General features: G+C 39.2%; 1 protein-coding gene across 3 annotated transcripts in view; it reads right to left on the bottom strand.

The window, feature by feature from the left end:
* The window catches only part of LOC121295201 (connector enhancer of kinase suppressor of ras 2-like), a 100,590-nt gene that overhangs the window by 33,801 nt on the left and 44,077 nt on the right, over positions 1-22,712 (bottom strand). For 2 of the 3 annotated variants that reach the window (XM_041219616.1, XM_041219618.1), the window contains 5 exons: positions 20,656-20,775; positions 17,964-18,023; positions 15,538-15,606; positions 7,557-7,703; positions 863-993 (listed from right to left, as the gene is read on the bottom strand). In XM_041219616.1, coding sequence (XP_041075550.1) covers positions 863-993; positions 7,557-7,703; positions 15,538-15,606; positions 17,964-18,023; positions 20,656-20,775 — 527 coding nt within the window. The remainder of the gene's footprint in view (positions 1-862; positions 994-7,556; positions 7,704-15,537; positions 15,607-17,963; positions 18,024-20,655; positions 20,776-22,712) is intronic. The other variant, XM_041219617.1, reaches the window with a different exon arrangement.

The raw sequence follows: 22,712 nt of genomic DNA on the forward strand, positions 1-22,712 counted from the left end.
CTTAATCATTTTTAGGATTTATTCAGAAGAGAGGCTTGGCTGGAGCACTGAAACTATTGGAATAAGTTTATGTTCAAATTGACAGCTTTTCAAAAAATTTTATTCACAGTATGCAGTGCAGTGACTTCGAGAGCAAAAGAACAGCTGCCATTTTCATCTTTCGTTTTCTTTCTGTGAAAGGGATCCTGTGCATTGCATTTCAGGCAAGTTGCATGCTTGTTTTTAAGGTTGAATCCCGCCTGGGGAATAAACGAACGCAGAGGTTTTAAAAGCGACGGCAGTGAAACGGGATGTGGTGGAATGTTAGAGACGTTGACCTCAATGTGGCAGAAAATGGTTTTAGTCTCCTTCTGCTACACTATTCTTCAACTTAGGCTGAACTCTTGTCTCCCGCCCCCGCAGGCCTCCGTTCAATAGTGAAACAAGCACAGAATCATGCAATAACTGTGATCTAACATAACCACAGAACTTCCTAGTGTACAAAAACAGCCTGTTTGTCAGCTCTGCTCTCCTAATACAAAAAACACAGAAATGAAGTTTGGTATACATAATAAATTGCTTTCCTCTTCTACCTAATTATTTAAAACAAGTTTATTTATAACTGTGTGATCTGAACTTGTGAATACTACACTGTACTCAATCCATCAAAGAAACTTAAAAAGGACCAAAACTGTGTTGACTATCGATGTATCCCATGTAAGAATTAAAATAAAAAAAATGCATCTTAACTGACAGAGAGAGCATTATCTGATGTGAAAAGGCAACTTTGTCCAAGAATATTTCTTGAATGAACTCAAAGCAAAGATAGACAAAAAACTCTGTCTAATGAAAAACAGACTCAACAGAACGTGGTTTGGCTTACCTGGGTCCGTAAAGCCCTGAGACAGGAGACAGGATAAAAACGTCATGCATGTTAGAGCTGTCTATCTTTGAAGACATGACCATCGTGTTGGTTGGGGTGGTTGAGCAGCTGTTAGGGCTGGTAGGGATGGGCTGTGGAGAGAATGGTACTTGTGGTCATTTAAAGAGGTATGAAAAACCCAATGTGAAAAATCCAGTTCAATTTTATAGACGTTAAAAACCTTTTCCTATAAGCATTTAAGTACTGCAAAAAAAGAGTTAGAAAGATACTTTTCTATCCAGCTGCCCGTTAAGTACTAAAAGCGCTTGTACCAAAGTCCTTTTGTCTGGTATACACTGTTTCAGAAGTCTGACTGGTTACTTTAGTGGTTACTAGGATAACTGGCTGGTTCCACTACTATTGTAACCAGTCACTGAAAAGAACCAGTTGGTGTGAACCTGTGTGTAGACCAGGGAACCAGAGAACAGATAGAGGTTCATGGCAACCAGGAACAGATGACAACCAGGGGAAGGTTCCTAGCAACCTATGCACAGCTCCATAGCAACCAGATCAAAGAGGAAAATTGTCAACATACTCACTAAATAGTGAGTCCAATGGGGTTAAAAGTGTCAAAGCAATAACACTATGTAACACAATTTTTGTTCCTGGGTAGTAAGTGTTATTTCCTAATTGCTTATGCCTCAAAAGTATAGAAAATGGCTATTATTCCCCACAAACTTTGCTTTTGTGACCAGGACAGTGATATTTCAAAATATCACTATTTCCAATGGGAAAACGGGCAAATGTGTGTCTTTTTGTTCACATAAAGTCAGAAAAAAACAACATATGAATCCAAATTAACATATATTTATACTAAAGTAATACAAAAATGACTACAAAAGATTTAGAAGTGAGTAGTTTTTTGAGATTTACAATTATACTGTATTTACTTTTTTATTCCATTTAATGAATACTTAACAACTTCAAATTTCAAAAAGGTAATTACTCCTAAAATATGAGGCACACCTTAATTACCTAATTTTCCTCAAATGTAATCCATAGATAGAGGAGACCAGGGCACTTAGAGACTATTACTGTATATAAATATTCATTCTTCGAAGTTCAGCCAAATCTGTGCTAGATTCCCATCTTAGGTCCTAAGTCTAAGAAGTAGGATCCATGGTAACAAATTGTCTATCCCAAGCCTGAACAATGGAAATATTGTAAGACTAGCTGTACAGAAAGAAATAAGCAATTTTGGAAATTATTTTGGTCTTGACAGTTTTCTTAGAGCATGCATGGTCTCCTCAACTCAGACATCTCCAAAATTGACATTCCCAGCTTCAAGATGCTTCAAATTTCCACCACTGTGTATGTATATGAATGACATCACTTCTGGGAAAAAGATCAATATACCACCCTGTTGTTAGAAGACTCTTTAAAACTGAATAATGGTGAGACGTACATAGCAGCAAACCTCACAGTCTTACAAATACCTACTGCAGTAAACTAAACAACTCTGTATCAGATGAGGACGATAGGAACAGCAGTCTTAAGACTCATTCCTAACTGCAGGAAATATGGTCATAGGTTATCAATTAATACTGAATGGGGCATATGGACACTGAAACCAAGCAACTCCTATCCAACTGTATGTATAGAAATTCCATCTCTACACAGACCTTCTGTTTATTAAGCCAGAGTGAATGTGCTTCTATACATATTGGTTACATAAAGACATCGATTTGTCTTTATTCTGATATACAGCACTTCAGTTGAAGAGCACTGTAAGTTGAATACTCACATATATATATATATATATATATATATATATATATATATATATATATATATATATAAAAAACAAACAAACAAAACAAACAAAAAAAAACAAAAATAACAACTGCAGTTTAAACTGGAGCAAATTACAAAAGACCTATATAAGACTTTACATGGCACATTTGCAAGGTCGTTTTGCTTCACTTTGCTATGCTTTTATCATGGCGTAGCACAGTAAACTTTACAAAGGGAATGTAGACATGAACTGTATTATACAGATTTTATCAGGATAACTGCAATATCGATATTTCAGTTACAGCGGCACTTTAATTATCTTGAATTGCATTGTCTATGACCACTGTTCACTGTAAAATACGACCAGTGCTTTTTATCTGGGAGACACATAGTTAAATGAGCAGGGAGCCTGGAAGCCATATAACACAGCAGAGGCTGTATGGGAGCTACCACTACTGCTGTCCACAATGTAATACAATCACACTAAAGTTTACCGTACAGTTTCCCATGCTTTTGCAATGATTACATTATGAAGATGCGTCTTTCCATACTTTCCCATGCTTTCCTTTTACAAAATAATGCAGTGGAAACACAGCTCTATTCTGCCCAGCAGCAATACCACATGATCCTAGTATTACTATTGCATTGTACAGCACCCAAGATACTGCACTCTACTGCAATTTATTACAGTAATACTGCAGTAATGGTTACAATGGGACAGATTCAAAAGGACTGTGTGGCTAAATTACTGACTGTTACAAGTAACCCTTACAAAAAAGGGTACAAATTGTAATATGCAAAGAACTTGATAAAGCTGGTTCAATATGTGGGAAAAACTGAAAAAAAAAACAGAAGGGGATGGAGGGAGATTTTAAAAATAATTGCAAACAACCCCCCCCCCCCAACAATTACTGTTCCTGTGCCATTATTATTTTTAAAAATTAGCTCTGCCATAGTTTTGCCAGTTTCATTAATTTAGCAATCTTTTGCAAAGGGAAAAAAGAGAAAGCAACTCCCAGCCCCAGCTTCACATGATTATGACATCTAATGACTGAAAACAGTAATTTGATAATTATCAGAGCCGCCTTTGCAGCCTTTGTCACTACCGCAGCCCTGACACGAGTTACAAAACTCTGACAATAAGATTACAGAGTTAAGTGCAAACAAGTCTACAGAACAAAGAGAGGCGGGATTGTAATTGTATCAGGTTAAGGCTGCATTTAACATGACACAAAGCAAAGAGCGGCAATGAGGAATTTCAATATTATATCAGAAAGGCTTTGGCAGCTACAGGCCTACTAATAATACCCTCACTCCCTTCTGTACTGCTCTGCAGGGAGATGACCCTCCGTTCTGGGATTAAGTGTAGCTTTTAGCCAGGCTTATACCACTGGGAAGGGCCTGTCTACTCTTGAGTTTAATGGCTTACATTCCTGGGGTGCCAAGCAGGTGAGCATCAGAACTGAGCAGCTACACTACCCTGAGTCTGCACAGGACGTTAACTGCTTGAGTGTCTATATCATCTCCCCTATGGGGCTATTGAGCAGGGAAGCTAACCTTTTAAACCCTCCCTTGCTGAATGCTCTTCAATATCAATTTAGTAGCATTGCAGAAGTTCTCTACTTGGGTACCATGGTAACAGTGGTACAATACAACAGTATGACAGGCTTGTAGAATGGAACTACAGTGGGTGCCATACTGGACAAATCAATGCTATTACAATAGTATGAATCCACATTGCAGTACCATGTATTTATATTTGTATTTATTTGGGTCTGCTTGAACTAGGGTTTGATCAGAGGAATGTCCTGGTGTTATATTGGTATACAAATGATATTTCCCAAACTGTTCCAAACTGCAAGGGTCTATAGGGCATTAGTGCTACAGTCACCCATCTCCACCGTTCTGTACTTTGAGTTTCTATGGTGCGTATACTGTACTAATAGAAGTGTCTGTCTCCTGTCTGCTGGAGTATAGATAAGATTGTATTGACAGTTAATAGGTCATACTGCTGAACATTCAGAAGCTCTCCTACCTATATAGCTTATGAGGATTTGTGTTACAGTTGTAATGTATAGTATACCCAAATAAGAAATATAATCCTGTATTAAATGGTTCTGCTAAAAATATAAGTACAAAACATACTTTAATGCAATAAATACACAAATATACACTATTAAGTATAACAATCCCGCCCAAAATACCAGAACATATTCATATACTAATGTATTAAAATTAATATAGTAAAGACTACAAATTATCTATCCATCAATCAATCAAATATTTTATGTACATAGCTATACATGGATGCAGGTGTACATTAGAAATATACATATAGTACATGTTAAAATAAAATCCATTTACCCCTTAAAAATCCCCTCTCTCTCTTCCTCTCTTTATGCCATTTTAAATTCAGTACATCACATACAGTACACTTTATATTCAGAGCACATGTGGATTTTTCTGTTGATGCTTCAAATAATATAACAAGAGAATGCTTTGCAAGATCAAGGCAGGCACGCTGCATGAAAATAAATTAACCCGATTCTCTTCTAAAAATAGCAGCTGTGTAATCCAGGGCTCCCTCAGCAATCATCCAGGCTGCTGCATTTGGAAAAGCTGCTTGCTGGCCTCTGGAAGCAGAGATGACATCGTCGTGACGACACCGTTGCAATGACAGCGACTGGGGGCCGAGAGGCAGCGGGGCGCATTTGAGTGGACAGAACGTGGTCCTGGGGAGTTGCCTGGGTTCATCTTACTGGGATGGGAGATACGGAGGTGTATGTGGGAGTGAAACAGGGCTGGATACATTGGAAGGAGAAGGAGATAACTCTGATGCACAGGCAATGATATGGAAGATAATTCTTCTAATCACTGGGATTTCATTTCCTGAGGGGGTGGGGGTGATGCTGCTACCCACTCTTACAGCTTAGGAGGGGCCGATGGACAAGGAAGAAGTCAAGGAAATCAAGACATGCTCCCCACACAGGGGATCTCACAGTATGATGGCATCATGTGTGTTTTATTTTTTTTTATTTTTAATGATCCAAACAGTACGAGATTTAAATCCTACAGCACTGCATTAATCCTGCTGGTGTTTTTCCCCCAGGAGTCATTTATGACTTGCTATTTAACATTACTGAATACAATATAAATGCAGAGTAAAGTAAAAAAAATAAATAAATAATCATCATAATAATAATAATAATAATAATAATAATAATAATAATAATAATAATAATAATAATAATAATCTAGATCCTTTTAGATCCACTAGTGTTTAGATTGATGAAGTAGATCTAATATAGATCCAATTCTATTGTGTTGTCTTGACCAATTCTGGCACTTGTGAGGGGGCACTGGAGACGTTCACCCCTCATAACCCCCAAACTATACAGAAATATAGACAAAGTTATAAAATGCTGGTTAACTGGAAACTGCTAATCAAACTGTCCTGCAGAAAAACAAGGGATTGAAAATAAAATTGCCATGTTTTGCAGGGGGCAAAAGCTTGCAAATATTTAGGACGCCTTTTTCTGGGTGAGGAGTGTGCTTTTAGCAGATTGCGGGATACCTTGACATGCTAAAATGGGCGTGCTAAAATGCCTCAGTAATCTATAGTAACTTCTTAAATTCTGTATAGTTTTGTAGGATGCAAAATATTGCTCCCAGCCTAATGTATTTCTACTTATCATGGCTGTGGTGGTGCAAGCTAAGTTTCCATAGATTTGACAAGAGGTCCTTGCAGCAAAGTGTTTAAATTAGTATGCCCAATTGTTATCTGTAACCCCCCTGCCGTCTGGCTGGAGCACGCGTCCTCTGAAACGTGCTCCTGCCAATCCATCATTTTTCACACTGCTGATCCACAGCGATGCTACCAGACCTATAGTGTCAGAGGACAACACAGATTCCACTGCAAAACCACAGGCGCCCGATCGGCCACACGGGTCGCTGATGTGTGGTGAGACATGGATTCCACTGCCGACCTAAGCCCTCCCTACCCAGGCAGCGCTCGGCATATTGTGCGTCACCCCCTAGGAACTCCCAGTCACGGTCAGCTGTGACATAGCCTGGATTTGAACCTGCGATCTCCAGGCTATAGGGCACATCCTGCACTATGTGCGGTGCACCTTTACTGGATGCGCCACTCTGGAGCCCCAGAGCAAAGTGTTTTTAACCTCTCCTCTTTTAGTCTGTTCAGGCCACCATGCCATACACTTGGGCTATGTGCAATTCAGATATCCACGGAGTGATGACGAAACTGAAGTCTTCTTCCTGGGTCCTGAAACGGCCAAGTGACGTGAGTGGGATCCCGTCATGTGAACTAAAAAAGTGACACTTCGGTGCACAGAACTTTATTTGCATTTCAGTAAAATCTGTTCTGTCGCCACCTGCCTGCTGAAAAAAAGACAGTGGAATCAGAAACAAACTGACCAAACACAGCATTTATAAAATCAAATGCCCTTGTTCTATGATCCAGAGGGTTGCCCGTTCAGCTCATGATCCGGTTGGACAGTGCTTGGCTGGTTCAGCACCCCGGAGTGTGCCAGGAAGAACGCTGCTTGCAGTCTCAGCAATACTTACTGGATGTCCGAATTGTTCAAAGATCAAGTACAAGGCATGGTGGCCTGGAACAGACAGACTGCAAGCTGAAAGAGAAGCGGTTTAATACAGGGCCCTCAACACAGTAATTAGGCGTTGCATCAGGTCTGTACCCCAAATTAATTTAAATCAACATGCTGCAAATAGCTCCTGTAAAACACACAGTTTTCTTTTTTGTGAGACCTAATAAAAAGGTATCTAAAAAGAAAGCTGGAAGAACTACAGAACTCTCTGATTAATATTAATGTATCTGTGTGTCTGTGTGTGGTGGTTTGAGGTGGTTGTGGGCAGGGGTCAGGGGTCAGGGGGGAGGGGTTACCTGGAGGGCGAGGGGTTTCCAGCGTACATTCTTGAGCAGGGCGGGGGCTGAGGTCAGCGTGTTCTGGGGTCGCTTCTTTAGCGTGAGGATGACACCATTGGGATCTTCTCGCAGTGCGTTCACCAGGTTCTTCAGCTGCCAGCCCACCTGGGGAGCAAAGACACAGGCCACAAAACACAGACTAGAATCACGCAGACTGGCTACTGACATCCACCGACCCTCCCTCCTCCAACCTCGGGGCTCCGAACAGAACAAAAACAACACAAGAGACTGATGCAGTTCGGCTACTGACACCAATGACAAACTAGAAACACAAGAACCACAGCCTAGAATCACACAGACATACAATACTGACCCCCATCCCTATACAAAGCATAGCTGTGAAGACAAGTTCATATGGTACAGCTGCTAAAACTACACATTACCTTGAATTCCTCTCCTAGGATTAATGGGAAATATAAGATGTAGTACATTTCAAATATATATCACCGGTGAAAAATCTCTCTTTTCTTTTTGGAAAGTTTTATTCAATTAGGATCCCAAACAATTTTTACATAAAAAATTATTGCACAACACTAGCTACAGCACACAAAAAATCCAAGAAGATTATCAAACAAATATAAGGATTAACACTTTTAATCCCGGCTCAGGCAGTTGCTCAAAGAGTTATGCACACACAAGCTCATTGGGGTTCTATGGGAATGGCACTGTGAAGGACCTTGCTCCGCTGCGACTTCTACAGGAACGTTTATAACTACCTGTTCAAGCTACTGTGTTCTGAAGAAATGCCAATATATAAATCTCCAGTTACAAGCTTATATACAGGGGTTACACAAAATATCACTTACAATATGTGGACAGTAAGGACTGCCACTGCAAGGTATTTCAATTGCTGTGGCAGGATATGTGACCATTCCACAGTGATTACTGCCTCGAAGTTGCCTTTAACTTTGAGGTGGAATTCAGCAGTGAGGTTTGCTCTCTAGAATGTTGTTGTGAGTGCTGTTGTAGATTATGGTGTTTTTCATATGTCAACAATATGTATGTGATCATAATGCAAGCCACTTGACCTCTTGTGTCTACAAACTTAACTGAAAATCATCAATATTGCAAATCCTCTAAAGAATATTTCTCAACCTCAGTTCTGCCTTTCTCTGCAAGAATACAGGGATCCTATTAAACTTCTCCTTTCCCTCTACAGTGGGAATTTCATGAGCGTCTGTTCTGTGAATCGCCACAAAGCTCCTTGTAAAGGGAGAGCGAGAAGGAGAAAAGCAGAGAGGGAGAAAAAGACGGAGTGTCGTGACCAAAACACAGTGGAATAGCTCTCCTTTCTGAAGTGAAGAAAATCCCCCAAGGTTCCCATTATTTCTAAAAGTAAATGTAAATGAATCTACAGTTACTTTTTTTTCTGATTGTATAATGTATGCATAAATGCTGTTTTATTTGCGGAATAATTAAAATCAGCCTAATTATTTTCTTCTGCACACTGCAGGGTTTTACAAAAAAAGCTTCATCAACCTCCCGCCTTTTTCACTCTCGTTACTCAATTATTGAGTGCAAAAGAACTTTTACAACTTTGATATCCTTCGCCACAGACACACAGTAATATGGTACAAAGAACAGTCTTCTCCCAGAACATTCCCAATTTGTATAATATAATCCTGCTGTAAATGATAAGATTAATCCCATAGGACGTGTCTCATGAGATCCGACTTATTCAGAGTTTGTTTGTTGATAGAGCATTGTCAGGAGGCACAACATTCCAATTTTATTAATGATCCAGAATTCTAATGAACACACTAATCAGCTGACTGTTTCACAGTTCATTGGATCAAAGATATGCACTTTCATTTATTCTCAGGAAAAAAGTTGACATTTTTCAATTAATGACAATAAAAATTTGTCCAGAATAAAATATTGCTAAGTTTTATAGTTTGTATGAACGTAAGAGTCTAAAACAGCAATATCGAAAGGACCTGTACTCTATATTGTGTAGCATAGTCAGTTTTAGGGAAAACATTTTAAGAAGTTTGGTAACTACTGATGTAAAGAGTTTCACAAACCTCAAAGTAAGCCCTATACATCAAACATACCATATAATTACACATCATTATAATAACTCATAAACAATAGCTGATAATAAAATATGGGGGTTGGAATAAACATTTTCATATAGTCTATGTACTTATCTAATAATCTAAATGTAAGATACTTTATACTGTATGGTAATTTATAAATACTATATGTTCATTGTATTATAAAGTCCTCTATATAAACAAACAAATATATTTTTTTAAATGTGTGAAAAAATTAGTAGTAAAACATATATTCACTAAGTGTGTCCAGAAAGTTTTAAACTATTTACAAAGCTAATTTTGCACTTACAAAAACTTTACAAAGCCAGTCTCTCTCTATAGTTTTAAGATTTATAAATACTTTGTAATATAGCATGCTGTGTAAAAATAACAGTACTCAGATTAATAGATTTATGTTATGTATGGTAGATTTGCCAGGACCACACTGCATATTGCTAAATCAACAGAAAGTGCCTACCTTGTTTTATTAAACAGCTTCCCAATCCCTCAGTAACAGGTACTCTGTATGCAACAGATGCTGTAAAGAAGCATCAAGCACCATTTGTCTGTTCCACAAATGAAGGAACTGTGGAAGGTTTCCAGGTTCTTTACTGCCAGTGAAGCAGAACTGGTTACTAAATTCACATGATATAAGGGGAATAAGAGGTGATGAGAAACAAATAACAAAAAAAAAATTAAAAAATAAACACCTGACTTAATCAGTTTGTGAGATACAGAGGGCAGACAAACGGCCGTATGGAACACTTTATTTTAGGATATTGCTCCTTGCTAAGTGCTCTGTAGCCCACAGGTAAAAGATCGTTACTGTAACAGACACCTCTGACTATAGGGTATTACAAGAAGGAGATCAAATTTTAGGAAAATGTAATCCAAGCCTCGCATACGACTGAGAGCTTGTCACCACGCTGTGGGATTAAGGAAGGTGGCGTCCAAAGTCACCCACCCCTTTTCAGATAACCATGCGGCGAGCTGCTAATTATCCACTCCACATACCGGCAGGTGGGGAAACTCATTATTCAAAACAAAAAGCTGCAATTACCCCGACAGTTCATTAGAACTCAGCGGTGCCGAGGAGAACCGTATGGGTGCTGCCGGGCCCAGGCAGTTGAAATGAGTGTTTCTGATGGATTTCAGAACACTCACACAGGTCATCTCCCCAGGCATTGCATTTGTCTGGCAGGAGACACTGTTTTAGGGCACAGGTATGCCGTTCCTGTCCTGTAGGCTCTATTCTCAGTATGAGATCTGACAAGGTATTCAACCAAAGTCCTTTGCTTCTCCAGGCCTCAGAGATGCATTGTTGTCATATTTCCTCTCCCAAAATGTTATTATTCCAACTAATGTTCTTCCTTATAAGTGCTAACACCACGTTAACAGCTGCTACTGTGTTGCACTTCTGAGTATAGTCATCTGTGTTGTTCTAGAACTTTAAGGTCAGCAGTGAATTCTGGGCCAAGCAGACTTAAAGAGTAAGTAAGGGAGTTCTGAAAAATATACTACAACTGTTTAAATAATGTGCCTGCATTTTTTCTTTTCATGTTTAACATCCTGACAACTTTTTGCACTTCTAACTTTAAAGTCTGTTTCAAAGCTCTTCAAAATGGCTGCTCTAGTGCACCGATAGTGTGAGGATCCACTGTCCACATGATGAAACAGGTAACACAGCAATAACGATCCATGATGTGGAATGGAAAAGAAAAGTCAGAACACTTGTTATGTGTTTTTCCTGCAGTGATTTAAAGGACAGCTCTTAAACCCCAGTGCACTAGAGAGGGCATTTAAAAAAGAGCTTTGACACAGATTTTAAAGCTATAAGTGTATAAGGTTGTCATGATGTTAACAATGAAAATAAAAATGACAGGTACATTATTTAAACAGTTGTAGCAACATGTTGGGACATAGAACGCTAAATTTTTTGGATCCTCACTACTTAATCTTTAAGGAAAGTTTAGCACCTCATTCAAACTCAGATGTGACCTGTCTCCCTATATCTCAACTCAACTATCCTCCCAGATAATATTGTCTGATAGTTGTTTTTTTTTAATAATACATAGCTGCTGAATTTTCTCTTATCTCACAGAGAAATCAATATCAAAAGCCAGGATTTGCTCTTCATCTCATTGATTAAACTGGATAGATTATTATTTTGCTTGGATGACAAATTACAGTTTTTTTTTTTTTTATCAAACAACTTGATGAGCTACTTAAGATCTCAGTCTGCTCACAATCAACAAAAAAAAACTTTATAGCGGGCGGCAAACACAATGCTACATTAAAGTCAATCCTATCCTATCATTACTGGTTCCTCTTCCAAGAAGTGGAATGGTATAGAATAGAAGAGTCTCTAAGACCCTGCCCTGGTCCCAGGGTTTAAGTACAGAAACAAATTTCAAAAACAAATTTCGCCAATTGCCATGAAAGCCAGCCACAGACTGCAATATTACTTGAAACCGTCAATATTAAAAATGTAATTTGTCTTAAAACAAGATCAATTATTAAACCCTAATTCAACACGGAGGCCCCCCACCCCTCATTTTCAGTGATCCCTAAAACCACTCATCTGAATCCATTTTTATAAAATAGACATACATAATAAAGTCCCTCCATCATCAACCTATGACAGTGTGCTTTTTGTTGGAACGCTGCTGCCAGTACCACTTCTCTGCTCCCCTGCACACTTATTAACACACATCATTGAATGGGGGGATTTATCCTTTCTTTACATTTGGTGATAATGGCTTTCCCTTGCTAAGATAAAACCAAACATCTCTCAAACACAAAGCCAAAATCCAGAATATAAAGAAAGAAAGAAAGAAAGAAAGAAAGAAAGAAAGATGAAAATAAGAGCCTGTTTATCTGCAGTAAAGACTGGTGTTAGATCACACAGCTATTTCCCTCAATGATTTTTTTTGTTTGTTCACAGTCAGCAATCGCTGAGGTGAAATTGAGGGTTTTAGACTATGATTACTGCAGAGGAATATTAATCCATCGCTTGGTAGGTAGAAATATAGTCCGATGGCAATCATCACAAAAAACAACAGCAGATGGGTTTTCAGAAACGCTCAATAGTGCGTGTGCAGAACGAGACTGAAAACTGGTTTGGGTTGTGCACTGCTAAGGTTGAGTATCTTTATTGTGATCACTATGATCAGAGCGCTTGCTAATTGGTGGAGGTGATAGCATTGGGAATACATGTCAGCAGGCACTGTCATTTCTACAGGCACACGTCCCCTAGAAGGAAAACATTTTCTGACAGGCTTCATCTCAGCGAAAACTGCTTACTTATTGGAAAGGACACCATACTGTGAATGCTTTAAGACTCACTGAATACTTTCTCAGACATTTTAAATTAAGACGAGGCAGAGTGATATGAGTTGATGGTCTGGGCTGAGCTATTACCATGTATAGAAAGTACTGTACTATTTGGGAAGAGTGTAGTTCACCTCCAGTCTGACCCATCTTAATCAGATTGATTGATTAGGACTAAAAAGTAAGTTATAAAACATATTAGGACATGGTAATTAAAACACAAATGCATCTAACTTTATTAACTGGTACTCAAATGTCAAGATGTTGTGCTACAGCATCGTTACAATCTTCAGGCATCTTGCCCAAATGAATGCACCATTCCCACTACACATTCCCATTACACCTCCTACTAACCGGGACCAGGCAGTTGTCACATAGTCACATGGAGCCTTTAATGGAAATGATAACGGATATAAAATGCTGTATTGATTTGAATCAGCCTGTGTTATCTGATGCAATGATGGTCCATTAGCCGAAGCTATATGGGGCACTTTTTCTATACATGGGGCACATTTCACAAGCCTAAGTGAAACATGGGTAACATACACCTTCCTTCTCAATGTATTTCCCATCAGCGTAATTTAAGAGGTTGATGCCCTAGCAGAATTCATAGTCTCCAAAAAGCATTCAAGGATCAGAGGTACACTTATCTTAAATAACACATCAATGAGCTTGGCTCTCGGGGGGGGGGGGGGGGGGGGGGGGGGGGGGGGGGGGGGGGGGGGGGGGGGGGGTGGGGGGGGGGGGGGGGGGGGGTGGGGGGGGGGGGGGATTCCTTAAAATGGAACAGAAGAGGTAATCAATCATTTATTTATTATAATTGTTTTTTTAAGAAACACCTCAATGATGTGAACACACCTACTTTCCGCTAGCATCTTGGGAGACTTTACTGTAACTGCAGGCTCCATTCAAATGATGTAGGGAATCATACAAAGAGGCAGCTTAAATTGCAATATGTTGAAAACAAACATATGCAAACACATGCTGTAATAATAATACTTAATAAGAAGCCCCATCAGGGAGCTAATGTGCTTTTTTAAATCCACCAACAGCTCATAAGTCATCAAATATTTACTGACCTAATATTTGTAGTGTTATGTGATGGAAACTGCACAAAATGTAACCCTTTACTTTGAGCTGTGATCTAATAGAGTGGTCGGGTGACTACTTTGGTTAGCGGATGATGACAACCAAATACTTCAGTGGCTTCATATTAGGTACACAGCTGTATTCTATGATTCCATCAGTCAAGTACCAGTGTAGTTGTTGCTTGCTTTCTTTGCAAGTAAAACAATTCCACCCTTCAAATAAACGACCCATTACAACTAGCCTAAGTGACTTTCAGAACCTTATACAGTACCGCCTCAATCTTATAGTATCTAAATATGACAAATGCAATCTTATTATGTTCAACAAACAACCTCAGTGTGTTTTTCTTACTTACTAAGACATACAAAGATTTACATGTAAATCATCTCAGTCCTTAATGCAAAGATTCACTTTATGTAGATTCACACATACACATCCGCCTTCCAATCATAACAACAGAACATCATTGAGTAACGCGCATTCACTGCTGTGCAAGCATAATTTCTCAGAGCTCTATGAACATCCAAGATAGTGGACAACACAGTAATGTCTTTCCACAATCACAGTTACTGCAGCCATACTGGAAGTAGTGCCTTCTGGTAAGTGTAGTCCAATAGGAAGAAACCTGCAATAAATCACTCTCCCATATCCAATAACTGGGACTTCACACATATGAAAAAAAAACCCAAACAAACTAGTAAACGATAATGATGTTACCTCACAACTAGACCGCATCATTTATATTAGCTCCCCCAAGGGACTCTTTATGGAGTAGCAGTCTGTCACTGGTAATGCAGTTTAAACAGATTTGCTTTGGCAGCGCAATATAAATGAGGTCTAGAGCTGATATATCGGTATATTTCAAAGCAGAAGCAAACTATGCTATTCTTTTTATCCATTTTACATCTATAAAAGAATATTCTGAACTTAAACAAACAGCAGTACAGCCAAAACACACAAATCCCAAACAGTAGTACTACACTGGGGATTTCAGGATTTTACACTGAAAGAAAAAAAAAAAAAAGAAACTCTTGTCATCTTAGGGAGCTGCTCAGAATCAAAACTGACGGGAAAAAATGAGCAACACAGGTTTTGATTTTAAATTGATTATTTCAGAACAACATTTTATTTTTTTATGTATTTTTTTTTTGTGTGTGTGATTTGGTGATTCAGGTGGATTCAGGACTCATTTCTGGATCTGTTGGGATTGGTCAACTCTTGTACATCCAAGTTCGCATCACCCTAACTAATAATAAAGCCATTTTAGTCACACTTCCCCCTCGTAGAGAAATAAGGCAGTTGTGTAGTAGTAGTTTCCAGATGTAATCAGTGCACAGCCAGTATTCCCTAACACAGTGTGAGCGCGTAAGAAATTCCAGTCTGGCTGACTGCGAGCAAGCAGCAGCTTTGAGAATATTTGGGCAGCATGATCCCACTGCCTCTTTGACTAGAAAAGGCTGAAATTACCCAGCAGCACCACTCACCACAGTCTGGTGGTTGACTTGGATGACCTCATCCCCAGCGTGGATCTTCTTGCACAGGTCTGCGGGAGACTGAGAAAAAAGAAACACCATTTTAGCATTATACAGCCAGCGGCAAGTCATGTACAGTCTCATCAGTTTAAAGACAGCTCTGGCTTTCAATGCAAGGCCCTGATATATACTTTATAGCAGGGCTACTCAACCCTGGTCCTGGAGGGCCGCTGACTCTCCTGGTTTTTGTTCTAACTGTACACTAAATTGATTAATTGGACCCATTAAGCTTTTAATAAGCACCTAATTGGTCCAAGTAAGTAATTTAGAGTCCAGTTGGAACAAAAACCAGGAGGGACAGCAGCCCTCCAGGAGCAGGGTTAAGTAGCCCTGCTCTATATAGTGTTGCCAAAATTGTGTTAAAAAATAAGGGACAGTTTCCTGGCATCAATTCCTAGTTGATTACTGGTATGCTTACATGCACTGTACTCTGTACATGCAGTCATTTCAGCATGTAACAACTAATAAAATGAGTTTGCCTTTGCCATAGTTTACATTTGCACTACTTTAATAATTTTGTACACTGCCTATTTATATGAAAGGTGAGCCTTTCCCTTGAAGCCCAGCCCAGCCAGTTGGGCTGTGAGCCGATCTTGGACAGAGTGTCTGTCAGCAGTGTGTGGGCGTCTCGCCTCCCGGTGAAAAGCCAAACAGACAAGGACGGCGAGCGCCAGGCAGCAGTGTATCTGTCGGTATCATGTTTCACAAGACAAGACCCCCAGTCATGGGGCAGAGCATGCTCTGACTGAGGGTGTCAGACGAGTTGCTACGCAGACATCCATACAAGTTTTAATTAGCCTGCCCCTAGGACAGCGTGTTTTGTTATTTTAAGACTTTCTGATCAATCAGCTTGAAGGGGAAAAAGCAGGCTGTGTCTCAATGGAAATGTGTATCTGGCTACTGGATCTCGCATTTTCTACTTGCTTCTCCATATTCTTGTTCTCTGTTTAAGTCTGTGATGCAACTGTTAATAAAAAGGAACCCCCGTTGGATTACAGCTTGACTGGGCTCTTGACTAAGGGTTATCTCCAAGGTAATGGTGAGGCTCTGACTATTATACCGGTTTCATGTCCTGTTTTGTGAGTTACACACGTTATAGAAATCATACTAAGTATAATGAAACTAAATATAATGGACTTGGCATTTTAGTGTTTCTGAGGAGTTGCATCAGAAAGTGAATGGGTGGTTTCGGTTCAAAAGAATCGGTAGATTGGTACGTTGGAAGACCGTCTAGCCCTAGCTCCAGCATGTGGCCAAGGCCTCTCTGTAGCAAGATTGCCTTACAGGGACATTTGATTTGCTTTTCCTCTTGGCTAAAGTACTGTTTGATTTAAACAAATAAACAGCAATAAAGAAACAAGCCTCCTACCTCCCTTAGCACAGAAAGCGCTGTAATTAAAAGAAAAACACAGGCTGCTGTAATCTGCAAACAGTCAGCAATTCCTGTCAGCTGCTGAAATTTCCCTGGCACATCCCCGGCCCCTAATAACGACTGAGCCGCCAATTAAAGAGCCCAAATTAAAGACTAATTTGATGCTTCTGTGAAACAAATGAGATTGGGCTGTGGATTTCCTGTTTGCATGGTTGAGGCCAGCTGAATACGAGAAGCATAAAGAGGCTGAACAAATTGCAACAGTGAACTGATTGCAGGCCTTGTGTCAGCATAATAACACTGGATAACGAAGAGAGTAAAGCAGGCTATCCGGCAAAGCAGCTGTGATGTGAAGGATGAAGGGGGCCCATCTACTATTATTATTATTATTATTATTATTATTATTATTATTATTATTATTATTATTATTATTATTATTATTGACTGATCCCATGTTGAACAACCTTGTCAATCTGAATGTAATACTGAAAGTTCAGGCAAAGGGGGATAAATGGAGAGAGTGGTGGAGTAAACGTGTTGGAAAAAGAGAGAAGAGCTAGATGAATTTGGGCAGTAATTCTGGAGAGCAGAGTAGCTTCCGACAGCAGTCACTGGCTCATTCGTCAGCTGCTGTGTGCGTTATAAAATATTTCATAAAATGGATTTTATAAACCGTTTCACAAAATGGTATCTCAATTGCAATTTTACAAATAAGCAATTGTATGTATTGTTTGTATTTAGCTAAATATGGAGTGGATTCTTTGTGCACAGCTTCACATTACACACCTGTCAGATATGCAGTACAAAGCACCAGTGTGTTACCAATGGCTCATACCTCTGAAGCTGTCAGTACCCTTTCATTTCCCCTTCACATTGACAAAGCACTGCCACTGAAGATCATTTTTCTAAGGGCTATGTTGTGGCTCTTTACCTGGGGCCAGTTTTGTGTGTATACACATACAAAAGGATTATAGTTAAGGGACGACATTTGGTCGCTGTAACTTACATTTTCAGTGGTTCCAGTGACTACATGCAGCCCGTCATATGTTGACTTGATGTACATCCCCTACAAGCCAGGGGAGAGAGAGAAGAGAGAAATACTGAAATGCATGACAAAGCAGCCTGAATGAATTGTAATTCAAATACTTAAGGGCATATCCGCTTTATAATTAGGGCTTGAACTTTTCAAATTTTTATTTTAAATTGCTATCAGTGTGCACTCCATACTATTAGTATTTTATGCTGAAAAGAAAATCAGGGCAGCCCTGTTAAACAAGTGAAAATATCAAAAGCAGGTCGACTGCAAGAAAACTAGACGAATGAAAATGCAATTAGGATCAGCGATGCTCAATTAACGTAATCTGTTTGAAATAAAAAAAAAAACTAAACAGAATCATGCTCAGTCAAGATATGAAGTTAAAAGCAAGTGACATTGTTGTGTAATTAATAGCCTTTCTGAGTTTAATTAGGAAAAGGAATTGACTCAAAATAGTTTTAAAGGGACGTCATGTGATCAAAAATAAAACCTGAAATCTTCAAGCCCTATTTATAATATAAACAGTTCCAGCAGGTATGAACAATAATTTGAAAGCAGGTCTATTTAATGGGATGTGCCATTTACATGTTTGTAATATTACATATCTTACCTGTTTAGTATTCTATTAAGTGTGTTCTGTATGAGTCTTGATATTTCTAACTATTCCAGAAAAAAATGCTTCTAAAAATTCCTCAAGGCTGATTGTGGGGAGGCGGGGAAGCATATTACTGTTACACTGTGCACTGAAGCCCACAGGTAAAGTATTGTGCACTAAATCCTGTGCAACATTGAAATGATTCCTAATTACCCACCTCGAGGAGGCTTTCACAAGCAAATGTTGCTGCAATACTTAATAAGCATGGTGGAAGCAGACACAGGACAAAGAATGATAGAGAACAGGGAGTGAACAGGCACTGTAAGAAACGAAATATTAGGACAATGTAGATCAATGTAGACTTGTCTTGAAGCAGAGCGAACTTGTACATTCAGCACTACTGTACATCCGAAGAATAGTTTACACAGCAAGCTCCCAGCAGCGATGCAGCAAACCCACCAGTTATATATTTCTGGAAAGCAATGTTGTCTACTAACTATATCGTGACTCAAAGTTTTGTGATCCCCTCACTGAAATCTTAACCACTGGGACTGATTATAAAGAGACTTGCACATGCAAGTTCATGGGAGTTTTCTTAGCAGTGTTCTCTCCAGATTTGAAGGAGGGCAGCACAGTGTTTCAGAGGGAGGGTACTGTCTGCAGCATGGGCAACACACTGGGGTCAGAGGGAGGCAGGGCCTTTTAGAGCACTATAAAAGATCAATTATACCACTCAAAATAACAAAACAACTGTAAGAACAGAGATTTTTCTTCATTTCTTCAACCAGTGAAGCAGATCATTTCCCCGCAGGTCAAGTGTGATATTATTCCGTTGAAATGTTTGGTTTTAGAACAGCGACAGATTCAAATTACACATCTCATGACTACTAAAGGGTCTGAGTGCAGGAAGAAAGGACAGGAGAGAGCCTTTCTGTGTCAATCTACAGGGAACTACTGTATAATAACAGGGTTATTTAAAGCATGTGGCTCGGTATAACATCACACCTTATTGTACAACATTGTACTGTGTGCGGATATTCATTCAGTGAACTGGAAACATAAAACAGTAAGCAAGCACTTACACAAAAAATGTAAGCGTTTGCTATATTAAAAACAGATTCACAGCCGTAGCCCTGAACAACCTTGGGAACGCCATTTGACTTTTGCTCATATCTATCTGCCCTTCTGGGCAGAACTTCCACAACGGCGAGGAAACAAAATGTTGCATCTCAGCTGGGAAATCATTTTGAAAATAGAAACACACAATCGAAACCTCGGAGCGTCCTTTAGCAAAGATGAATAAAGAGAGCTGTCTGGAAACCAAGGGTAAAGATGATAAACTGCTCTTCCACATGCAGGGTAGCGGGGCCCTAATCATCCGGAAGACCATAATTTCTCAGAGATTTTGACCTTCTAGATAGGAAAGACCTGTTACAGTCCTGGCTGGGTGTATGTGTGTATATGCCCTTGTCGTAGGTAAACAGGGTGGCTGTCTGTATTTCATCTGCACCTCACTGGTGGAATAGTGATTCATTCTAGCTGCTCTGACAGTCCCCTTGCCCAGTCCCCTGGGCTACCAAGCAGTGGTGGTTTGCCAGTTTCAATAAATAACAGCCTTCATTTAATCAATCCCAGACAAGCTCCCATGCAAGAAGGTACGTCACCAGCTGCTACCAAGGTGATCTCGCTCCACCACTCTGACAGGGGCCTGTCCTACTTATCTCCCAGAACACCATAAATCTAAACCCGACAGCCACCTTAAATTTGCCACACCTGTTTCTGAAACACACTGCCTGACCATTCTTTCATAACGAGCCCATTCCGTCTCTACTCTCCATTAAGACCATGTAACACTAGCCAGCTTTCAGGCAACTTGTTAAAAGGGGCAATTTTCACTAAGTAGCTCAAATCTAGATTGTTCAGGTATTGTTGCTTCAGTTAGTCACATGGTGAAAATTGCTTTGAAATGTCATTGACATAAAGTTCAAATAAAAAAAAAAAAAAGTTTCCTTATTCGGAAACCTCCAATAGGAAGAGGGTATTTAAAGCCAGCTGGACCGTACTCACCAGGCCATCACTGGGCATGATGTTGGTGAGATGGACGACCTCCAGGTGAGCAGACTGAGAGACGAGTGAATCGGAGGAGAGGGAGATGATGTGGTCACAGATTCCAGACAGAGTTTTACACTGCGAGGAAGAGTAGAGGGGCTGGGTTAGAGGCACAGAAAGGAAAGAAAGTCATTGGGGTTTAGACAGAAGAGATCTACTTGAATACAGTCTCAGATCATTTCCTTGTTAAAAGGGTATTATCATATTTCATTGCATACATTTTTTATATCCTATTATTAGCACTCTGTCTTTTACTTCTTATTGTCACCATTTTTGCTTAATCCCTTTTGAAGCAATACTGAAAGGGGTCTATGATATTAATATATAAAGTAGGCTGATTAATTTCACTATAAAAAATGGAATCCCCTTAATCCAACTATCCTGCCTGTCATTCAAATTGCGGACAGCTCTCTGGAATAACATAAAACCCTGTTTTACAGAAACCAGTCCCACTTTACTGAGGTTACAGGGGTCATTTCTATGTGATGCTCTAACAAGCCATTTACTGCACTTGCTTTCACTTATAAATTGAGTGGGAGGTCAGACTTAATTTACATCTTACTGAAATTGCTTCTGTCGTAAAATCTGACTAGACCGGGCCAGAATTTCCCAAGATGTTCCTATTCCTTCCCATAAGTTATTTACTGTTCTTATACTGAGTTACACCATGGCAAAACCACAATAATGGAACAATAAAGCACTACGTGTTTCTATACTGGCACAGTATAATATAGCAGTGTAACATAAAATATAGCAACAGAATTGTATCGAATGGGAGTGTAAAGAAGTACTCTCTTTGGTTAGACAGGTTTCGTTATTCTTTCTAATCAAAAGGTTTTGGTTTTGTTAAGATCATGAAACACAGCAGAGTATTCAGCCCGATTCGAACTGATTTCTAGCCCCTCGGCACAGCTTGTGTGTAGACATCTTCAAGTCGGGCTTCATAAAAATACTGCCTGTTAATACAGTACATTAAGAAGATATTCTACTTTATGATGTTCATCCCTCGGCACTAAGACATTGGTTTGGATAAAACTCTAGCGACTGATCTTATGCTGATTGTGCACAGATCTACATATATATATATTAGTTTATGTAGTGATTATATAAAGTCTACAAATTATATATAATTTGTAGATTGTATATAATCACTATAATAAACTCTGAAAATATGCCTTCAACTATTATATTAAGTCCAATTTTACAGACACTTCTTTCCATGAAGGAATCAGACACCAATGACATTTTTTTTTTTAAATACTGGAAATACATTTCAGCTGGAGAGGCTCTAATAACAAGATTAATCGTTGGCTGTTATGAAATCAAGAACTATGTTGCTCATCTATAGGGAATGACAAGCAGACTGGAGGCTTGTGACGTGTGAATGCATCAATCACTATACACAATAGCTAAGGAACTCTGTGCACGAGTGAGCAAGCTGGATCGACAACAGCACGAGGGTGTAGTGCTTCATTAGTTCAACTATTCTAAATAATAAGAAGGCTGCACCCTCTAATAGCAATAGCACATCATATAAATGTCAATTATTTTCTACATGTTTCGTCATGCTTGTGACACTGTGCAAACACAGGTCCTACATAAGGTCATGTACATCAGGGGGTATCAGTAGTACCCTTTGGAGTTACAGCAGCAAAGCTCTGCTAAAAACCTTGTTCTCTTAACCTTCTCAAAATGATTGACAGTAACACCCATTGTGTTTATTTCTAGTACACTTTGCAGGTTTTGTTAAGTTCAGTGGATAATATCATAAAAATGTTGATAATCTGAAATGTTTTCAGAAATCACACATACGCTAATACAAGAAAAAGGTCTTCATTTATAACAGAACAATCTTTTTAAAAAGAAATGCCTTTCTCTCTAGAGATTAGTAGATAATCGGTAATAACAGGACTGTATTTATTTCATTTGTGAGTCTCAGATTTTCTAAAGGAAAGTATTAAACACACACATACTCTACATGTGCACACCTGCACACACACACACACACACACACA

Source organism: Polyodon spathula, chromosome 20, assembly GCF_017654505.1.
Source record: "Polyodon spathula isolate WHYD16114869_AA chromosome 20, ASM1765450v1, whole genome shotgun sequence".
NCBI classification, from domain to species: domain Eukaryota; kingdom Metazoa; phylum Chordata; class Actinopteri; order Acipenseriformes; family Polyodontidae; genus Polyodon; species Polyodon spathula.